Source organism: Neolamprologus brichardi, chromosome 15 (genome assembly GCF_056152115.1).
Source record: "Neolamprologus brichardi isolate AB-2024 chromosome 15, ASM5615211v1, whole genome shotgun sequence".
NCBI classification, from domain to species: Eukaryota; Metazoa; Chordata; class Actinopteri; order Cichliformes; family Cichlidae; genus Neolamprologus; species Neolamprologus brichardi.
Window position 1 is genome coordinate 34,563,254 of NC_142118.1, and position 15,871 is coordinate 34,579,124.

Below are 15,871 nucleotides of genomic sequence, written 5' to 3' on the forward strand. Positions count from 1 at the left end.
CATGTGTTTACCGGGGAGAGCTCTATGTGTGTGCAAAGTTTATGTGTGTGTGGTGAGGGGTGTCAGCCGTTCTGCATGGGAGGTCTTTACCAGCTGTGGCAGGAGTCACCCATTGCAGCTTCTGGCCCCTGACAAAGTGCTGCAGGGCCCGTCTTGCCCCCGAGCTGAAAGTTACCGCCAGCAAAACAAATCAAACGCTACCCCCTCCCCACCCTTGTCAGCTGGAAAATGACAGGCCGGGACATTCTGCCCAGCGGCCATTCACTATTAACGGCAATTAATTAAACCACACATGGCAGGTAAAGGGAGAAGCCTCCGGAAAGATTTTAGTTAGGCTGTCTTTGCTATACTTTCATCCTCTAAGGGTCTTATTTCTTTAACATATTAACTTTGCTTAGTTGCATGTGATCATTTCAGGGATCTTGGGATTTTTAATTTAGTTTGAATTTCAAATGGGTGAAGAATTTTGTCTTAATATCAAACTGAAACGAGATGAATAGCAGAACGGCTGCTTTTATTAAAAATACTGAAAAAAACTGTGTGCAGTAATTTTGTAGGACCAAATCAGCTGCAACCATTAGCTTTAATGTAGTTTTTCTTTCAAAGCTGTAATTGAAAGATGACCTTCAGGCCCCTTTATTCACTCCAAATGTAAAGATTTCAGAATAGAATGCATCATCAATGTATGTGCGGAAAAACTGGCAGTTTTAAATATTATTTTTGAAAAAGCTGAACCCTCCCCCTTCTTTTTGCTTGCAGTCTTGTCAGTTCTGAATGGGCATGTTTGACCAGGGTTCTGAGCCGTGTTCAAATTAAACAAAGAGGCCTCAAAACGGCCAGCCAAAAGTATCATCATTACCATTCTCAGTCTGCTGCCAAGTCTAATATTTTATCTATTACTTTGTCTGGCAACTCTAAGTGCACAACGGCTACCAGATACCCCCAGCACCCCCAGCACCCCCTGACCCCGTGACAAACACTAATAAGCCATACTGGATTTAAAGGCACTGGTTTGAAATGAAAGGCTTCACTTTACAAGGTTCCCTGTATAGAGTGGCTATTACTGAGATGTTCACCGTTAAATGTTTAAATAAATATATTCCTCTCCTTTCGTACGAGCAATCGTTTTGTCAGAGCACATATTAACCATCTTCTAAATAGTGGATATCTCAACGGGAGGAAATTATTCACATGCATATTGATCATGGAAGAATACTTTCCACAAAAAGCTAATGTGCAGCTCAGCTGTGAATTCATGGAAAAAAGACCGGCTGTGTCATTTCACCAGAACTTGGGTAGAGGTTTTTTAAAACACCTCTGTGCAAGTCCAGAAGCACTCGACCTCCAATTTTAACTGCTCGATGTTATAATTTTTTCCTCCACAACTTTCAGAAACAGTAATTGCAAACAGGCATCATATCTTGAAAAATATATGATGCAGCACACACAATGTAAAAAAAAAGAAAGAAAGGAAAACCCCCAGCCTGTATCTGCTTTTCCACTTCTGCAGATGTGTGCTGTAACATCGAGATCATATTTTAGTGAGTAGTGTTTACTATAAAACCCCAGAATAGACTAAATATGTGGTAAACTATTCATGAAGTTGTAACAAAACAGTACTGTATAAGTGCTATAAAAAAACATCGATATTCTGAGTAAAATGTAATTTTGAAGGACTTCTGGTCAAAGCAAACCTGGAGGCTGTGTAGTGCATTCAAGTGGCTTAGATGCTGACTTGTTATAGGCAGCAGTGGGATATAATTGCGAGTACTTAACTACAGGAATTTTGAGGTATCTTAGCTGAGTATCTCCTGTTTTACTCCTCATACAGTCCAGAAAACATAAGACAGATTATTTCATTTTTCTCCACCACATTCATTCTATAGTTACTGGTTACTTTAAGGAGTGAGACTTTACAAGCAACACATATGATTAATGCAGAAAAGACTTTTAACCACTACACATAATGCACCGTTGCTGATGCACGCTGAACACATTGCTTCCCGACAGTTTCCCATGTTTAAGCCAAAATGAAATCAAATTACAGAAGCCAAACATCAGCAAAGCTTGTAATTTCTAGTTGAGTCGATAAGCTAAACTGCGTAACACAAATATGTTTTTGTACCTTCTAGCTTCATGCCGACGGTGAGGCACTTTTGGAAGCGGCAGTATGGGCAGCGCTTTCTCTGGGTCTTGTCAATCTGGCAGCTCTGGTTCTCTATACATGTGTAACGCTTGTTGTTCTGGACGGTGCGCTTGAAGAAGCCCTGTGGAGAGAACCAATTAAGACGTCAACCCGCTTGACCCCTGCAATGCAATGGTAATTGGCCCATTCACACTCCCAGACAGATGGAGAGGGACAGACTTAATGGATACACACACACACACACACGCACACGCAAGTTTTAAAAGCTATATGGCCTTTGATGTGGTGCTTTATAGACATGTGTAGATGCGATATATATGAAGCAGACACACTTTGAACTCTTAATGAAAACGGAGTATTTACAATTCATTTATATTCATTTAATAATTTATTTTGCTTTAAACAAAAAAATGCTGCAGACATACTTTTACTTGACAGCTAATCTTTTAATTGCATTGCAAACTACTTCATAAAAGTCAGGAATTATAATTTGTTTCCTGTCAAAATTGCATTCATATTTTCAATATTCTCTGTTCAAGTAAAAGACTCTGGGAATTACAGAGTAAGCATCTTTTCAACTCTGCACTTAATTATTGAAAAATATGAGTGCAGGAGCCCAAAAAATCCAATAAATTATATCCATAATTCACAGTTCCGGGATTACAGAGATTCATACCTGCAACATGGAATTTATTATCAGCAGCAGCAGTGAAAATCAAACGAAGGGAAGATGGTATTAACGTATTCTAGATCCATAACCTAGGAGGAGAATCCGTAAACCTGGTCTTTAAAATAAAATAAAAATAAAAAAGAACCGGTGGCTATCAATATTTCACCAGACACAAATTTAATTGACAATCTGCATTGCCTGACCTGTCAAAAAAAAAAAGAAAAAAAAAAAAGGCAGTGCACGCGGTTTTTGGATTATCGACTTCTCAGTGCCAAGAAATCCATGCTTCAGAGAGAACTTTCTCTCCAATTTTCCATTTAGCACACAGTGTGTGTTATAAATATCTGGACCGAAGTGGATTCAAACGTGCTATTACAGACACACAGTGCATCGTCAGGAGAAGCCGACGACACCTCGCTGAAAAGCTCCAAGTTGAGGTTCATTTGCACAGCTGCAAGCAACATTTGTTGCCTTGACAAATTTACAAAATAACCAACGAAATAAATTGCGTACTAATTGACATGAAATCAAAAAAATCATCCTACCTAGCGTGAAAGTGTATGCTGCAAAAGTATCTAAAATTCATAAAATTCATGTTAACTTGGTGTCAACTTGGTATTTCTGCACATACACACACACACACACACACACACACACACACACACACCAAGAAATGCAATTTACTCTTTTTCAATACAAACAGCGACTCAGAAAGAAAAAGAAATGAATTTCACTGTATTTCACTGCTTGATGTCCTCTGACCTTTTCTCCTGCTGCACCATTTTTCTTTCTTGTGTCTTTCTGTCTCACTTGATAAATTAAAAAAAAAGATCCCATTGAATGTTTGATATGAGCACCGTGCATCTAAGCACTGACCTCTAATTTGTTGTTTGTAGTTTCAGCATTTTCAGGTCATTCCTCTGTGCTCACACAGCTACCCCCCCTCCCCCCCAAATAACAAAACCCCCCAAAAAGAGCTGTTGACTAACGTAGCCAATTTCATTGTTCACTTATTTTTACTTCAACAAGAAGGTACCATTTTTACTTTATGCATGCTGGTGTGTATGAACTGAAAGTGTCTGTGTGCATGGATAAAGGGGGATGTGTGTCTGTGTTTGCATGTACACTTGTTGAGTGCAAAGGTGGGTTTAGGGATGTGGTAAATCAATTGGGGATAAGAATCTGTATGTGTGTCTGTGTGTGTGTGTTGGGAGATCTTTCTTTTTCTGTGTGTGTGTGTTGTGTATTTGTGTATCTGTGTGTGTCAGCTCAAACATGGAAGCCAAAGCAAAGCTAAAAAAAAAAGTGACCCTGATAACGAGCGTTATTCACAACTTTGCTCCTGGGGCTCAAAGGGTGGAAGAGGAGAGCGGTGCAGGCTCGAGAAAAATTCTGACATTACTTCAAAATTACAAAAATTACAAAAATAAAAGGAAATATTTTCTTCTGATAGTGCATAAGAAAAAAAACCCTGTACTATACGTAAGGCCGAGACTACAATGTAGCTGCTCTGTTTATCCAGCTTTGTTCAGGAGACACAATGGATATGGATTGCTCTGCCTATCTAACAGAGTGTGTTTAATGTCAAAATGAATCTGTCGAGCACCGGTGATTATACTTTTAATGGGACAGGCTGCCTTCATTTTAGAGATAATCAATGACAAGCTTCAGGTGAGTATCAATATTATTAATGTTTCAGCAAGCATACACAGCACTTTATCAAAGACCTCTTCATCTGCATCGCGCGTGCTTCCATACGTGCACGGCAGAGTGTTTCAGCCAAACTGGAAAATGTGTGGACTGGCTGTCCCGCGTGAGCCTTCGCTGAGCCTGAAAAGCAGCAGAGATGCCACTGACTGCTCCCTTCAAGCAAATGCTTAGCATTTCAAGGTCATAATATGGGATAAAATCTATAACATCTGCTTTGAATAATGACCACATAGGCAAGAAATGTGCACTAGCACATCATTACTGAGGAGCTGCAATTTTACACTGAATAGTGTTAACACAGAGACGTTTGTCTTAGCTTAATTTTGTGCTGACAGCTTTACTGGTTGAGGGGGGAAAAACTTGGGAAATGCCTGTTTGCTCTGCTGAGGGGAACAGTGAAAAGATGCAGAAGGAGACAAATAGGTTGTTGATAGATCTCAAATTAAGCTTTAACAGTTTGATTTGCGTGGCTTCATTATTAGCCTGCACATGGAAACGTCGTGCTGTTGAGGTCTTAATGAACTTGTGATGAGAGTTTTAGACAGCAGGGTGCAAGCCTGTGCAAACAGAAACTCTGCTATTGTACGCTTTCCTTCGTGGGTTAAAGCCCCCCCACCACACACACGCACACCTCCTGTGGTTGGTGGTTGCAAAAAAAAAAAAACACAACATAATAATTTGCGAACACTCTTTGCCTGCTTTTGAACTCCAGTGTCTTTTCCAAGCCGTTCCACACTTTACAAAAACCCTCTGACACTCACAGGAAGAGTTTGTTAGATCAACTGTCACAACAATATTTGACCCCTGGCCTCTTTACTGTTGGTTTTCCTGCAGTGTTAATGGTGAGGAGCTGAAATGTTGCTCTACTATTACACTTGTTGCAAATCATTCTTTTAAAAAAAATCTGCTTAAATGCTTGGCATGCAAAAAAAAGAGAGAGAAGGAAAGAAATGACACCATCCAGATAAGCAGTTTTCTTCACAGTGGGTAGCCCATAGTATTTAGGAAAAATGGCTGACACAAGAGGAAGTATAATATCAGAGAGCGCATTAAACTCATGAAGACCACAGTTTAGTCTGTGTAAGCCTCATAGTGACACATGTTGATGCCCTACAGGGACTTCAGAGGCTAATACAAATAACTGAACATATATAATTGCATGACACTGCACAACGATAGACAAGAGTGCACTTGAATATTTTTTACATCGAAGCAGTTAATCAGAGGTCACCACAGGCACACAGTACCATGCACACTTTATGTTAATAGGCAACTTCTTGCTTAAATCGTGCGGCATTTGTTTTCTATTTAGGGAATTGGGGGCACCAACCTTGCAGCTTTCGCAGGTCAGAAGTCCGTAGTGATATCCTGAAACCTTGTCTCCGCACACGGGACACATCTCGTCCAGGTCTTCGTCATATGAGTAGTCCATCATTTTTAACTGAGGGGCTGGAGGAGGACACACGGAGACACATACACAGAGAGAAGTCTATTTCAGTGCCGGGGAATCTCTTTTCCAAAAAAGCCCTCTTTCATCCATCCATCGTGATGGATGAAAGAGGGTGCGGAATCGCGCGGGGCAAATTAATGAGATTTTTTCAAAGTTCTCGAAGACTTTTTTTAAGGTTAAATTTGAGGAGCAAAAAACGACGAATAGTAGCTTTTGGATAGAGCTGAGAGGAGGCGATCATTTATTACTCCCTCTTCCTCTGCTCTTCTACATCCGTCTCAGACAGGAGCCACAATAATAATAATGATAATAAAAAGAAGCTCGTGAAAGTGAGCCTCATACATATGCAATATGTATCCGAGTCGTGAAATCGCTGGGGGGAATCGAGAGATATTAGACTTAAGGATTGGAGGAGAAAATGTTACCGCCCACAGACAAATGAAGACACACAGAGAAGCCCTTATCTCTGCAGGCGAGGGAGAAAAAAACCCCATCCAAACCCAACTTGAACCAACATTATTTTTCTCTATTTAAGAATCAGCCACAGTACTACAGGGCATTCAATTTTATTTGCTTTATAGTGGTACAAACATTTTATGTGGAGCTGTGCGTTGCATTTTAAAAGTTCTCAATTCATAATTTTCCTGGTTACCGAGTTTTAGCCATTATTTATACTGAAGAGAAAATAATGTCAAACGCTGGAAATAACTAATTATGTAATTTTAAATAAGGGTGGAAAAGCATAAAAATTCCCTCACCTTCCTTGCAGATTTTCCTCCTTTTCTCTTCCCCCTTCTCTTTTTTTTAATATTTAGGTCTTAATCGTCTACATACAAATACGAATATTTCTGAGGTGTCTAGCCCTCTTTGCCCTGTTAGAAATACCCACCTGCATAAGTCTCTGTGTGTGACAGCGCTACAAGCAAACGGGCATGCTGACTTTTACAACAGTTACAAAAGTCTTTATGGCACTAATCATAAAAAGCAGGCAGGATCAAAAAGGAAACCACAGTGGATATGGCTGTAAAAGTGGAAATATTTTGTCAACTACGCCTTCCAATGCCTTTACATGGGCTATTAGTACTGCTCGACTTCAAAATCCACTCATCTGCTCTCTCAGAAACCTATTAATTAGACATGATTTCTAGTTTGTTAGCGCGTTGCCCTGCTGGGATCAGCGTATTCCAGCTGAAGCAACAAGTTCCACCAAGCTCCGTTCTTTCCTTTTTCTTTTCTTTCCTTCCACAGAAACTCAAAGCAAGCTCGATTTTTGGACTTTCTTCTGCGTCAAAGCGCAAAAGGGACACGATTTTAAAGGCCTGTTCTTACGACGTACCGCAGGTGCATTTTGGACGCCTTTTCAAAAAGAAAATAAACACTATCCGAGCCCTGGTTGCAGTTCTGAAATGATGACGCAGTGGAAAGGAAATAATAAATTAAGATGTCCGAGGGGTGTCCGGCCTGAGGCCGACAATAATGAATATTTATTTTACAGGATCCTATCCAAATATTTTCTTTCTTTAAATTGTCATTGCTATGGTGTTTCCATTATTTTGTACAGTGAATTTAGTCTTTTAAGGAGCCCTAACAGCACATGACGCGACGTTATGCCTGTAATTATAGTCCAAATAGTGTTTTTTATGCACAGACAAATTGAATATATTTCAGCACCTCGTTGTATAACTGACAGACGCAGGTGAATCCATACAAAGTCTGCGCAGATTACCTCCAGAAACACATCGGCCCGACCGTCAATCATTTACTGTCCACTTGCTCATAAAATAACAAAAGACAAAACAAAACAAAACAAACAAAAAACCCCAAAACAAAACAAACAAAAAACCCCCAACGTCCTCCAATTGTGAAAAAAACAAAACAAAACAAAAAACCTCGTGATTCTAAAAGAAATTCATTTCAGTCGGAGCTTCCTTGTTTTAGCTGCCTGTAAAAAACAGTTGGGGTAAAATAAGAAAAAAGGTAAAAGGGCTGGCAAACAAGCCACTCCTTGTTTAAAGTGAGAATACGTTATAAACCGAGAGCGGGCTAATTGATTGTCCGGTTATAGTGCCGTGGAAAGACATGCTGGAAATGATCAGGGTTATATGAGTTTAACTTGCCATTGAGGTCAGAATTTCTTCAAAAATGTAGCTGCTTAATGTGCAGCCTACTGTGGAGATCAAGAAAATAGATCTTTACGGCATGCCACTGGGAATTTAAATAATTATGCTCATTCTGAAAAAAATGCAGGGGTCCTAAAATTTGCTCTTATTTTTTTTTTTAAAGGACACCGATTTCGAACATCTGAAGGCCTTACGCAGTTCTCCTCGAATGTGAGATAAAAACCTCCAACAACAACAGTTTAAACCGTACAAAAATGATTTCACACTACAGCATTAAAGCAACATCTAAAACGTAGTGATTTAGTTTAACTTTATTTTGCAGCTGTATTTCATTTGAGAGTAGAATCAACTTGGCTGTACTGCGAGAGAAAGCTATTGCGAAACTACGTGTTGGCACACATTACCAAGCTCTTCTTTACCGTTTGTAAAATCAATAAACTAGCTCATAATTATTTTCTTCTTGGGTAAAAGGTTGCTGTCCTTAGTCAAATATTTTAATCTTAATCAGACACTCCAGTTTTGCTTCGACATCAACAACTCTTCCACAGCAGTTTTCTTTAGAAACAAAACCACGAGCAGGTTTGAGATATTTGTTATTCTGCTAAGAGAAAGTCATCTGTTTCATTCTAAAATCAGAGAAATAATAATAATAAAAAGAAACAAACAAGAAAAAGTTACATTGACAGAACACCTCTGCTCTGTTTCTTGCTTTTTACGCGCCGCTGCCGCTCGCTCTAAGCGTGAATGACAGGTAGGTACCTGTTTGACCGCGGGCCAAACTTTAAAAAAAAAGTGCTTCCAAGTTGAAGTGGAAGAACATTATCGAAGCCTTTTGGAGATCATGTTGAATAATAATAATAATAATAATAATAAAACCCCCTAGTAATTACCTGCTAAGTTCGTGGAATCAACGCGTTCGTGTATTGGCGTATGACAGATCGGTAACTGTTCCTCATTATAAGAAAAAAAAAGGTAACGAATACAAGCATGTACATTTTAGTGAGTGCACTCTCAGCCGGAAAAGACAGCGAAGTGGAAGCTTCGGGCAGGCTACCGAGATTCAAATGAATGACAGTTCTTACCCTGCATGTTCCTTGGCATGTGCCCCTGTTCGCCATACGATCGAGAGAGTCCCAGGGATTCAGTCTCGAATTTGGGCAGCATGACAGCACTGCCGGCCTGAGATAGAGACTCCGCACCGCACGGCGGGACACCTGGACGTCAGAGACAGGCGTTCGCACAAACACCCCCCGAACGACTGTCTCGAGCGACTTCTACCGTCCTATTTCTTACTTTATAATTCTCTTTCACTTCCAATTATCAGGCAATGCTCCAACGATAAAGCCAGATTACGACTTTTTTCTAAACAACAGGCTTGCATAGCCTGTGTGTCACGCTGCTTTGACTTAGCTACACTGATTTAAAAAAAAAAAATATTAAAACGCATTTACGCAAAAAAGAAAGGAAAAATCTCAGAAATAACGCAGAAGAAAACGGAGTGATTCCTTCTAAACTAAGTAAGAAGCACTTTCGCGAAGAGTTAGGGAATCACTCTGCACTTAAGAAAACAGCACAAGGTCCGGATTAGAATGCGATGGTAAGTTTCCCTTTATCTTTTCCAAAGTCTTTAAAGCGCGTCAGCCATTAATGTGAGACTGTCAGTGTAACTTTCAGCCTTGAGCAGACAAGCACGAGCCGCCGGGGCCGCCCTCTCCTGTGCGTAAAGTCGGATTCGGTGAGTCGGTCGGACTGTCTGGAGATGTGGAGACCTCTCCTCCTCCTCCTCGCGGCTTTGTTTACTCCGCTCTCTCCAATCCGAGACGCATGCGGTCGTCTGACATCATCTCCCTCCGATCCAATCAGGAAAGAAGACCGGGAAACATCGCCTCAAACTCTCCAGTTCCATCTCTCCAAAATCTCATCTATTTAATCCCGTTAATGACGGACTTTAAAAGCGGAGGGAGAACAAGGAAATCAAGAGAAGTGATGCAACTGTAGTGAGATCACCGACTGCGTCTGGGCGCACGGAATGCAAATACAAAGCGCAAGGTATGTGGATCAGAGCGCTTTAGCACACGCACGCACAGGGAGAGTGAGAGCGCGCGTTCCTATATGCTAAGTAATTTTTTTCATATATATACAAACTTTAAAAGATGAACTATTGTGACAAAATAATACTCTTTCCTTCTGCTTTTCTTTCTTCTCTCTGTGTGTGTCTGCGCCCGTGTGTGCGTGTGTGACCACTCCATCTTAAAATACAGGTGAGGATATTGTAAATTCTCCATAAGGCCATATAAATTTCATGGAAAACTCGAGCATCACCGGCCTCAGGCTTGAAATGACCTCACTGTCTAATCAAATCGCCCCCTTTATGCAATAAATTATACCTTTGCTTCTGAATCATTAACAGTAATTGGCTGAGCGGGGATCAATTAGTGATCTGACGTCACTGCCTTTCAAATTAAATACACGCAAAAAAGAATTACACTACAGCATCCCCGTAATGCCCCACGACCACAATCACAAAAACCTTGTGTAACTTATTTTAGTTCGCAGACCACAGAGAAATATCCAACTTTTGAATCAGGTAGAAGTCTAAACTATTTTCTGTCGCGTTAAGGAAACGATCTGGATTCCTGTTGTCTGCGCATGTCTCTTAATGAGTTACTAAACTCGGAAAACGTTATTGTTTTGAAGCACCGTTATAAAGGATCGCCACAAAACCTTTACTTCCCGCAGGTGCGTATATACTACTCCAAAATCTGTTTGGGGCTTTCCTAATCACTGCTGTGGGTAATTTAGTCATGAGGAAAATTGACATAAAAGTGATCCACATCGTTGAATGGCAGAATACCGTCACTTCAAAACATTTATGACGCCAAAAGTGTTTGTGTGGAAATGGCGGCGGTGTGTTTTTATGAGTGAGGGAGACACGGAAAATCACCAGACAAATCTGACGAACATAAAAGGGTTACAGAGGGCACACACACACACACACACACACACACGTTTCAGTACCCACAGCTAATGGTAATGTTAAGACTTTGTCATCTCTGAAAGAAAAATATTTTTATAGCAATATAGGGCAAAAAACCTGCTCATTATCATAAAATGCAAGGAGCACAGAAAGGTGAGGTCCCCCTGATGACAATTATTCCTCTTGTTTTAATATATAAATATATAACTAATAACATATTTTACTTGGAACAACAATTTCCAAGTAAAATACTTAGAAATTCAATTAAATAGATTTCACAGTATATATATATCAATATATATATATATATATATCACCTGTGTCGCATACACACACACACACACACACGCACACAAGCACAAACACACACACACACACACACACACACACACACACACACACACACACACACACACACACACAAAACAGGCTCATATGTACTGATCAGGTCCTCTTTGGAGCATTGCCCGTTTCTCCCAAAATGCTCTCATAAGTGAGTTGTCCTGTCTTTGTGAGGATGCTCTCTGTACTGTATTTGTGTGGTTGTTAACATTATCCTAACTCAAACGTAAATTTTACAATAAACTTTAATGAAGTCATCACACTAAAATAAAAGCTATGGGGGCTTGTTTTTTTCTACCTGCAATGTTAATCTGTAAACAGACTGATGCTCCTGCTTCATCAGTACACTGTTCACTTGTACTTCATGTGTTCACAGGTTCTCTATGTGTGCTCACATACACACATAAACACAGGCATACAGTAAGTTTCTATTATACTTCCAACTGAAATGTTTTCTTTACACAGTGATCTGGAGTCGTCTTTGGAAAACAAGTGAGATGTAATATATTCAAATACACAAAAATATAAAAAATCGAAAACTGAGAACTTTGGCTTTGAAATGAAAGTAGTTACCCTGCAAAGTAATCTCTGTATCCACACACAGACAAACACAAACAGGTCTTTTTTTTTTCTTTTTCTTTTTTTTTAAATTTTAGACAATGAGTTGGTGGCCAGGTTTAGGTTCTTAGGTTTGTCAGGATCCTGGGTGGTGGTGGTGATGGGGGTCCACCAATCAGCAATACACACTCAGTACTGAGTTGGGATTGGTTGAAACTGTGTTACTTAAGGGCAGTGGTGGGTGGAGTCAGAGGTTGACAAGCAGGAGAGGACAAGTAGGGGCTGAAGGGTGAGGGGGGAGCAGGGTAGGTTATAAAATGACACAGAGACTGATAAGACCTGTGGCAAGATAGCTCTACTGGAATGATTAACTTATTCAGAGAGAGAGAGAGAGGCCCAGTGAGTGATGGTGAAAGGTAATAAGAAACGTAGAGGCACAAAGGAAGTAAGGGAGGAAAAAGATTAGGTCCAAACTTTGAAGATGAAGCATGAAGACAATAATGTTTGATCATAACAGTCACAGAAACTGAACTTAATTAGATAGATAGATATATAGATAGAAAGATAGATAGATAGATACGTAAGTAGTAGTACTTTATTGACACTGAGACTTTATAGTTTACAGTCTGAGGTTATAAAATGACACATTAAATGATGTACAAGAGTACAAATCAAACTCTGGACTATTCACCTCACATGTTATGGTTCCAAGTTTGGATTTATCTGATTGGCACAGACACAAGCACACACAGTGACAATTTGAGCAGCAACACTGCAGGCTGTAAAAATGATCTTTTGCATGCATGCACGGTAATTAAAAGTGCAAAAGAATTTAAAACTTCACGCAGTCTGCCTTCCATTTGTGTGTCATATTTTTTGCATGCGCGTTTTCATTTGTAGGGCTGACACCTTGTATGGTCTCAGCTTGCGTGTGAGTTTTATGAGGGAGTGCATGTTTGTGTGCGCGCTGTGTTCATGAATGAGTGTATTCCTGCGTGTACAAGTGTTCTGATCAAATAACAATAGCCTTGGAAATGTACAGCAACACACACTAACATCATTAAATTATAATCAACACACATTTGCTATTCATAAGCAGGAAATCACCCCCTCCACCACTCACTGCCAGACACAGACACCCACATACACACCTCTCTCCCCTACCTGCTACTGTTTTCTGTAACGAAGGTGTAATGGAAACAGTCATTTGTTCTAAAAATACAGCAGGACTCAAAGTACAGAGCAACAACTCACAAACAGAACTTCACTGAGGTAAACAAAACACGAGAGAATGATTTAAGGAAGTAGCTGTCAGTAGCTTTGAGGTTTTTGCGTTAGGATGGCAGTCTGCAGGAAAGAGACCTCTGATGTTCTGCCTGGAATCTGCTGGAATCTATCAGTTTGGTGGTTATGGCTCCTAATGTTCCCATTACCACTGGGACCACTTTGTTTTCCTGTGCTCCTTCTTTCAGATGTTGCTGTCCGCTGGGATTGCCACATCTATCACAACTGTGGTCTTCTGCTCCTTGTCAACCACCACTATGTCTGTTTGGGTTGCAGCTGCATGTCTATCAAGAACCTGGAGTCCCACAGGACCTCAGCCCTGTTGTTCTTAACCACCTTTGGGGTTGTCTACCATCAGGACTTGGGTCCTTCTAATCCACTGCAGCACAGATGTTTCTGTTTCTATTCCAGCCACTTGATTGTGCCTCTCATTGTATGCTGTCCCAGCTTGCATCTCACATTCTGCTACAGTGTGCTGGACAGTACTCCGGGGAATCTTTGCACACTTTGCAGCTCGAGCTCTGTTTGCTGTGGTAGAGTTTTGCATTTATGGATCTGAAGTTTGGGCTTGTTCTTGCGCTGCCATAATCAAAGCCTTGGTGCTGTCCTTTAGGTCAGCCTTTTGTAGCCACTTGCAGTTTTTCTCAGTGTCAGGTACTTCCTCTAACTCCACATCCCATGCAGGTGCTTAGTCTTCCACAACTGTTTCCTGCCGTTCCTCCTCACTGTTTTTCTTCAGCTGCCATCTCAGGAAGTATTCACAGATGCTCCGTGTTTCATCCTGAATCATTTCATCTCGCCTTCCCTCTTTCTGTTGTTTGTTGAGGCTCAGGGTATCAACTTTGGGTAAAGATCACTGTGCACTGGGAAGAGTTTTTGTTTCTTTACACCGGTGGTATCTGTCTCCACCTGTGGCCAGCGTATTATTCCAGCTGGGTATTTGATGACCAGTGGGACATATGTATTGTTTGCCTGGATTTTATTCCTACTATTAAGCTACCCTCTGAGCACCTGCCTTACCTTCTTTAGGTATTTGGCAGTAGCTGACCTTCTTGCATCTTCTTCATGGCTCCCGTTGGCCTGTGGGAACTGCCTTGTAACTGCCATGTATGTCCACTATTTTGCCTTCAGACAACTCCACCTTCAGTCCAGATCACCTTCCCTCTTTTTGCCACCATCTACCATTCAGCCACCGAGTCCACGTCCCAGTGTTCTTGCTGTAGATACTGGTCATATGGAGAGATGGGCAGTAACGCGTTACATGTAACGCCTTACTGTAATCCGATTACTTTTTTCAAGTAACGAGTAAAGTAAGGGATTACTATTGCAAAAATGGTAATTAGATTACCGTTACTTTCCCATAAGCACGCTGCATTACTAAAACAGTGATTGAGAATGTGAGAATGTCTCATGACAGTGGCGTAAGCGAGTGTGACGTTCGTGACAACAGCTGTGTGCAGATCAACAATGGATAATATAACGCGTGCGGGAGAGAGTATGAGCGTGCAACGTTTAAAGCGTGGAAGTACTGACCTTATTTTGAGTTTGATTCCATAAAAAGTGACAAAAACATTAGTGTCCGTTGTGCGTGGGAAGAAAACTTCTTTTTACAGCAAAAAACACCCCCCTAAACTTCCGAGCAAACACTGAGTGCGCTATGACGTAATGGGAAATTCACAGAGAAACTCGCGGATTCTTCAACTGACCGCTGTGGCACACCTGCACCAGGGTAAACCTCCGCCTACCTCACTCCTGCTTTACAGGTGAAAATAGAGCAACAGGACCGCTAGTCTTTGATGTTATTTATTTTCTGCTGTGTTTTACTTGCATCTATTTGAAAGACTGAGTGTAAACACAAAAAAATATTTTATTTTATGTGCTGGAATGTGCAGAAAATAGGTTTAAATGTTAAACAAATTTCTTCCAGTCAGAGAATGTTGCATATAATTACATTTTTGCTTGGTGCATAAAGTTAAAAGATTAAAACTAATAAAACAAGTTTTAAAAAGAGATGTTTCTATTTGATTACATTTTGTATGATGGATTATGCAGAAAAAGTAGAATTGGGCTGAAAGATCTATCGCTTTATCACCTATTCAAGTTGTAAATCGTGTTTTTAAAAAGTAACTAAGTAACTAAGTAATTTATAACTTTTGAAAATAAGTAATCAGTAAAGTAACGGGATTACTTTATTGGGGAAGTAATGAGTAATTAGTTACTGATTACTTTTTTCAAGTAACTTGACCAACACTGGTCATATGAATCTTGCTTCATGTCTTCCGTGTACAGAAGAATGCTGATGGTTACTCCACCCCTGACTCTAAATCTGTAGCTGCTCTTTGTGACGAACTGGCTGAGGGGGTTGAGGCATATGTAGAATAGCCACAAGGACATCACTTTGTTATATTTTGTGCTTGAAGGTAACTCGTGCGACTGCCTTGGAGGTGGCCTCTAATGATGTCTTCCACAGTCCAGTATAGAAGGCATTCCGGTGTCCATGTGTGGGACACTGAGTTGTAGGCTTTCTTGTAGTCCTAGTGTACTGCACTATCAAGCAGTGGCTGGTGTTTTGATCCTCTGGTGTTGTTTCCAATGTCTTTCTGAGCTGTACTCA

General features: G+C 40.5%; 1 protein-coding gene across 1 annotated transcript in view; it reads right to left on the minus strand.

The window, feature by feature from the left end:
• Positions 1-9,867, minus strand: part of nr5a2 (nuclear receptor subfamily 5, group A, member 2) — a 70,874-nt gene extending 61,007 nt beyond the window's left edge. Inside the window, exons 1-3 of the mRNA XM_006791992.3 lie at positions 9,179-9,867; positions 5,857-5,975; positions 2,126-2,267 (exon numbers count right to left, since the gene is read on the minus strand). Coding sequence (XP_006792055.1) covers positions 2,126-2,267; positions 5,857-5,975; positions 9,179-9,260 — 343 coding nt within the window. The 5' untranslated portion in view covers positions 9,261-9,867. The remainder of the gene's footprint in view (positions 1-2,125; positions 2,268-5,856; positions 5,976-9,178) is intronic.
• Between the last annotated feature and the right edge of the window lie 6,004 nt (positions 9,868-15,871).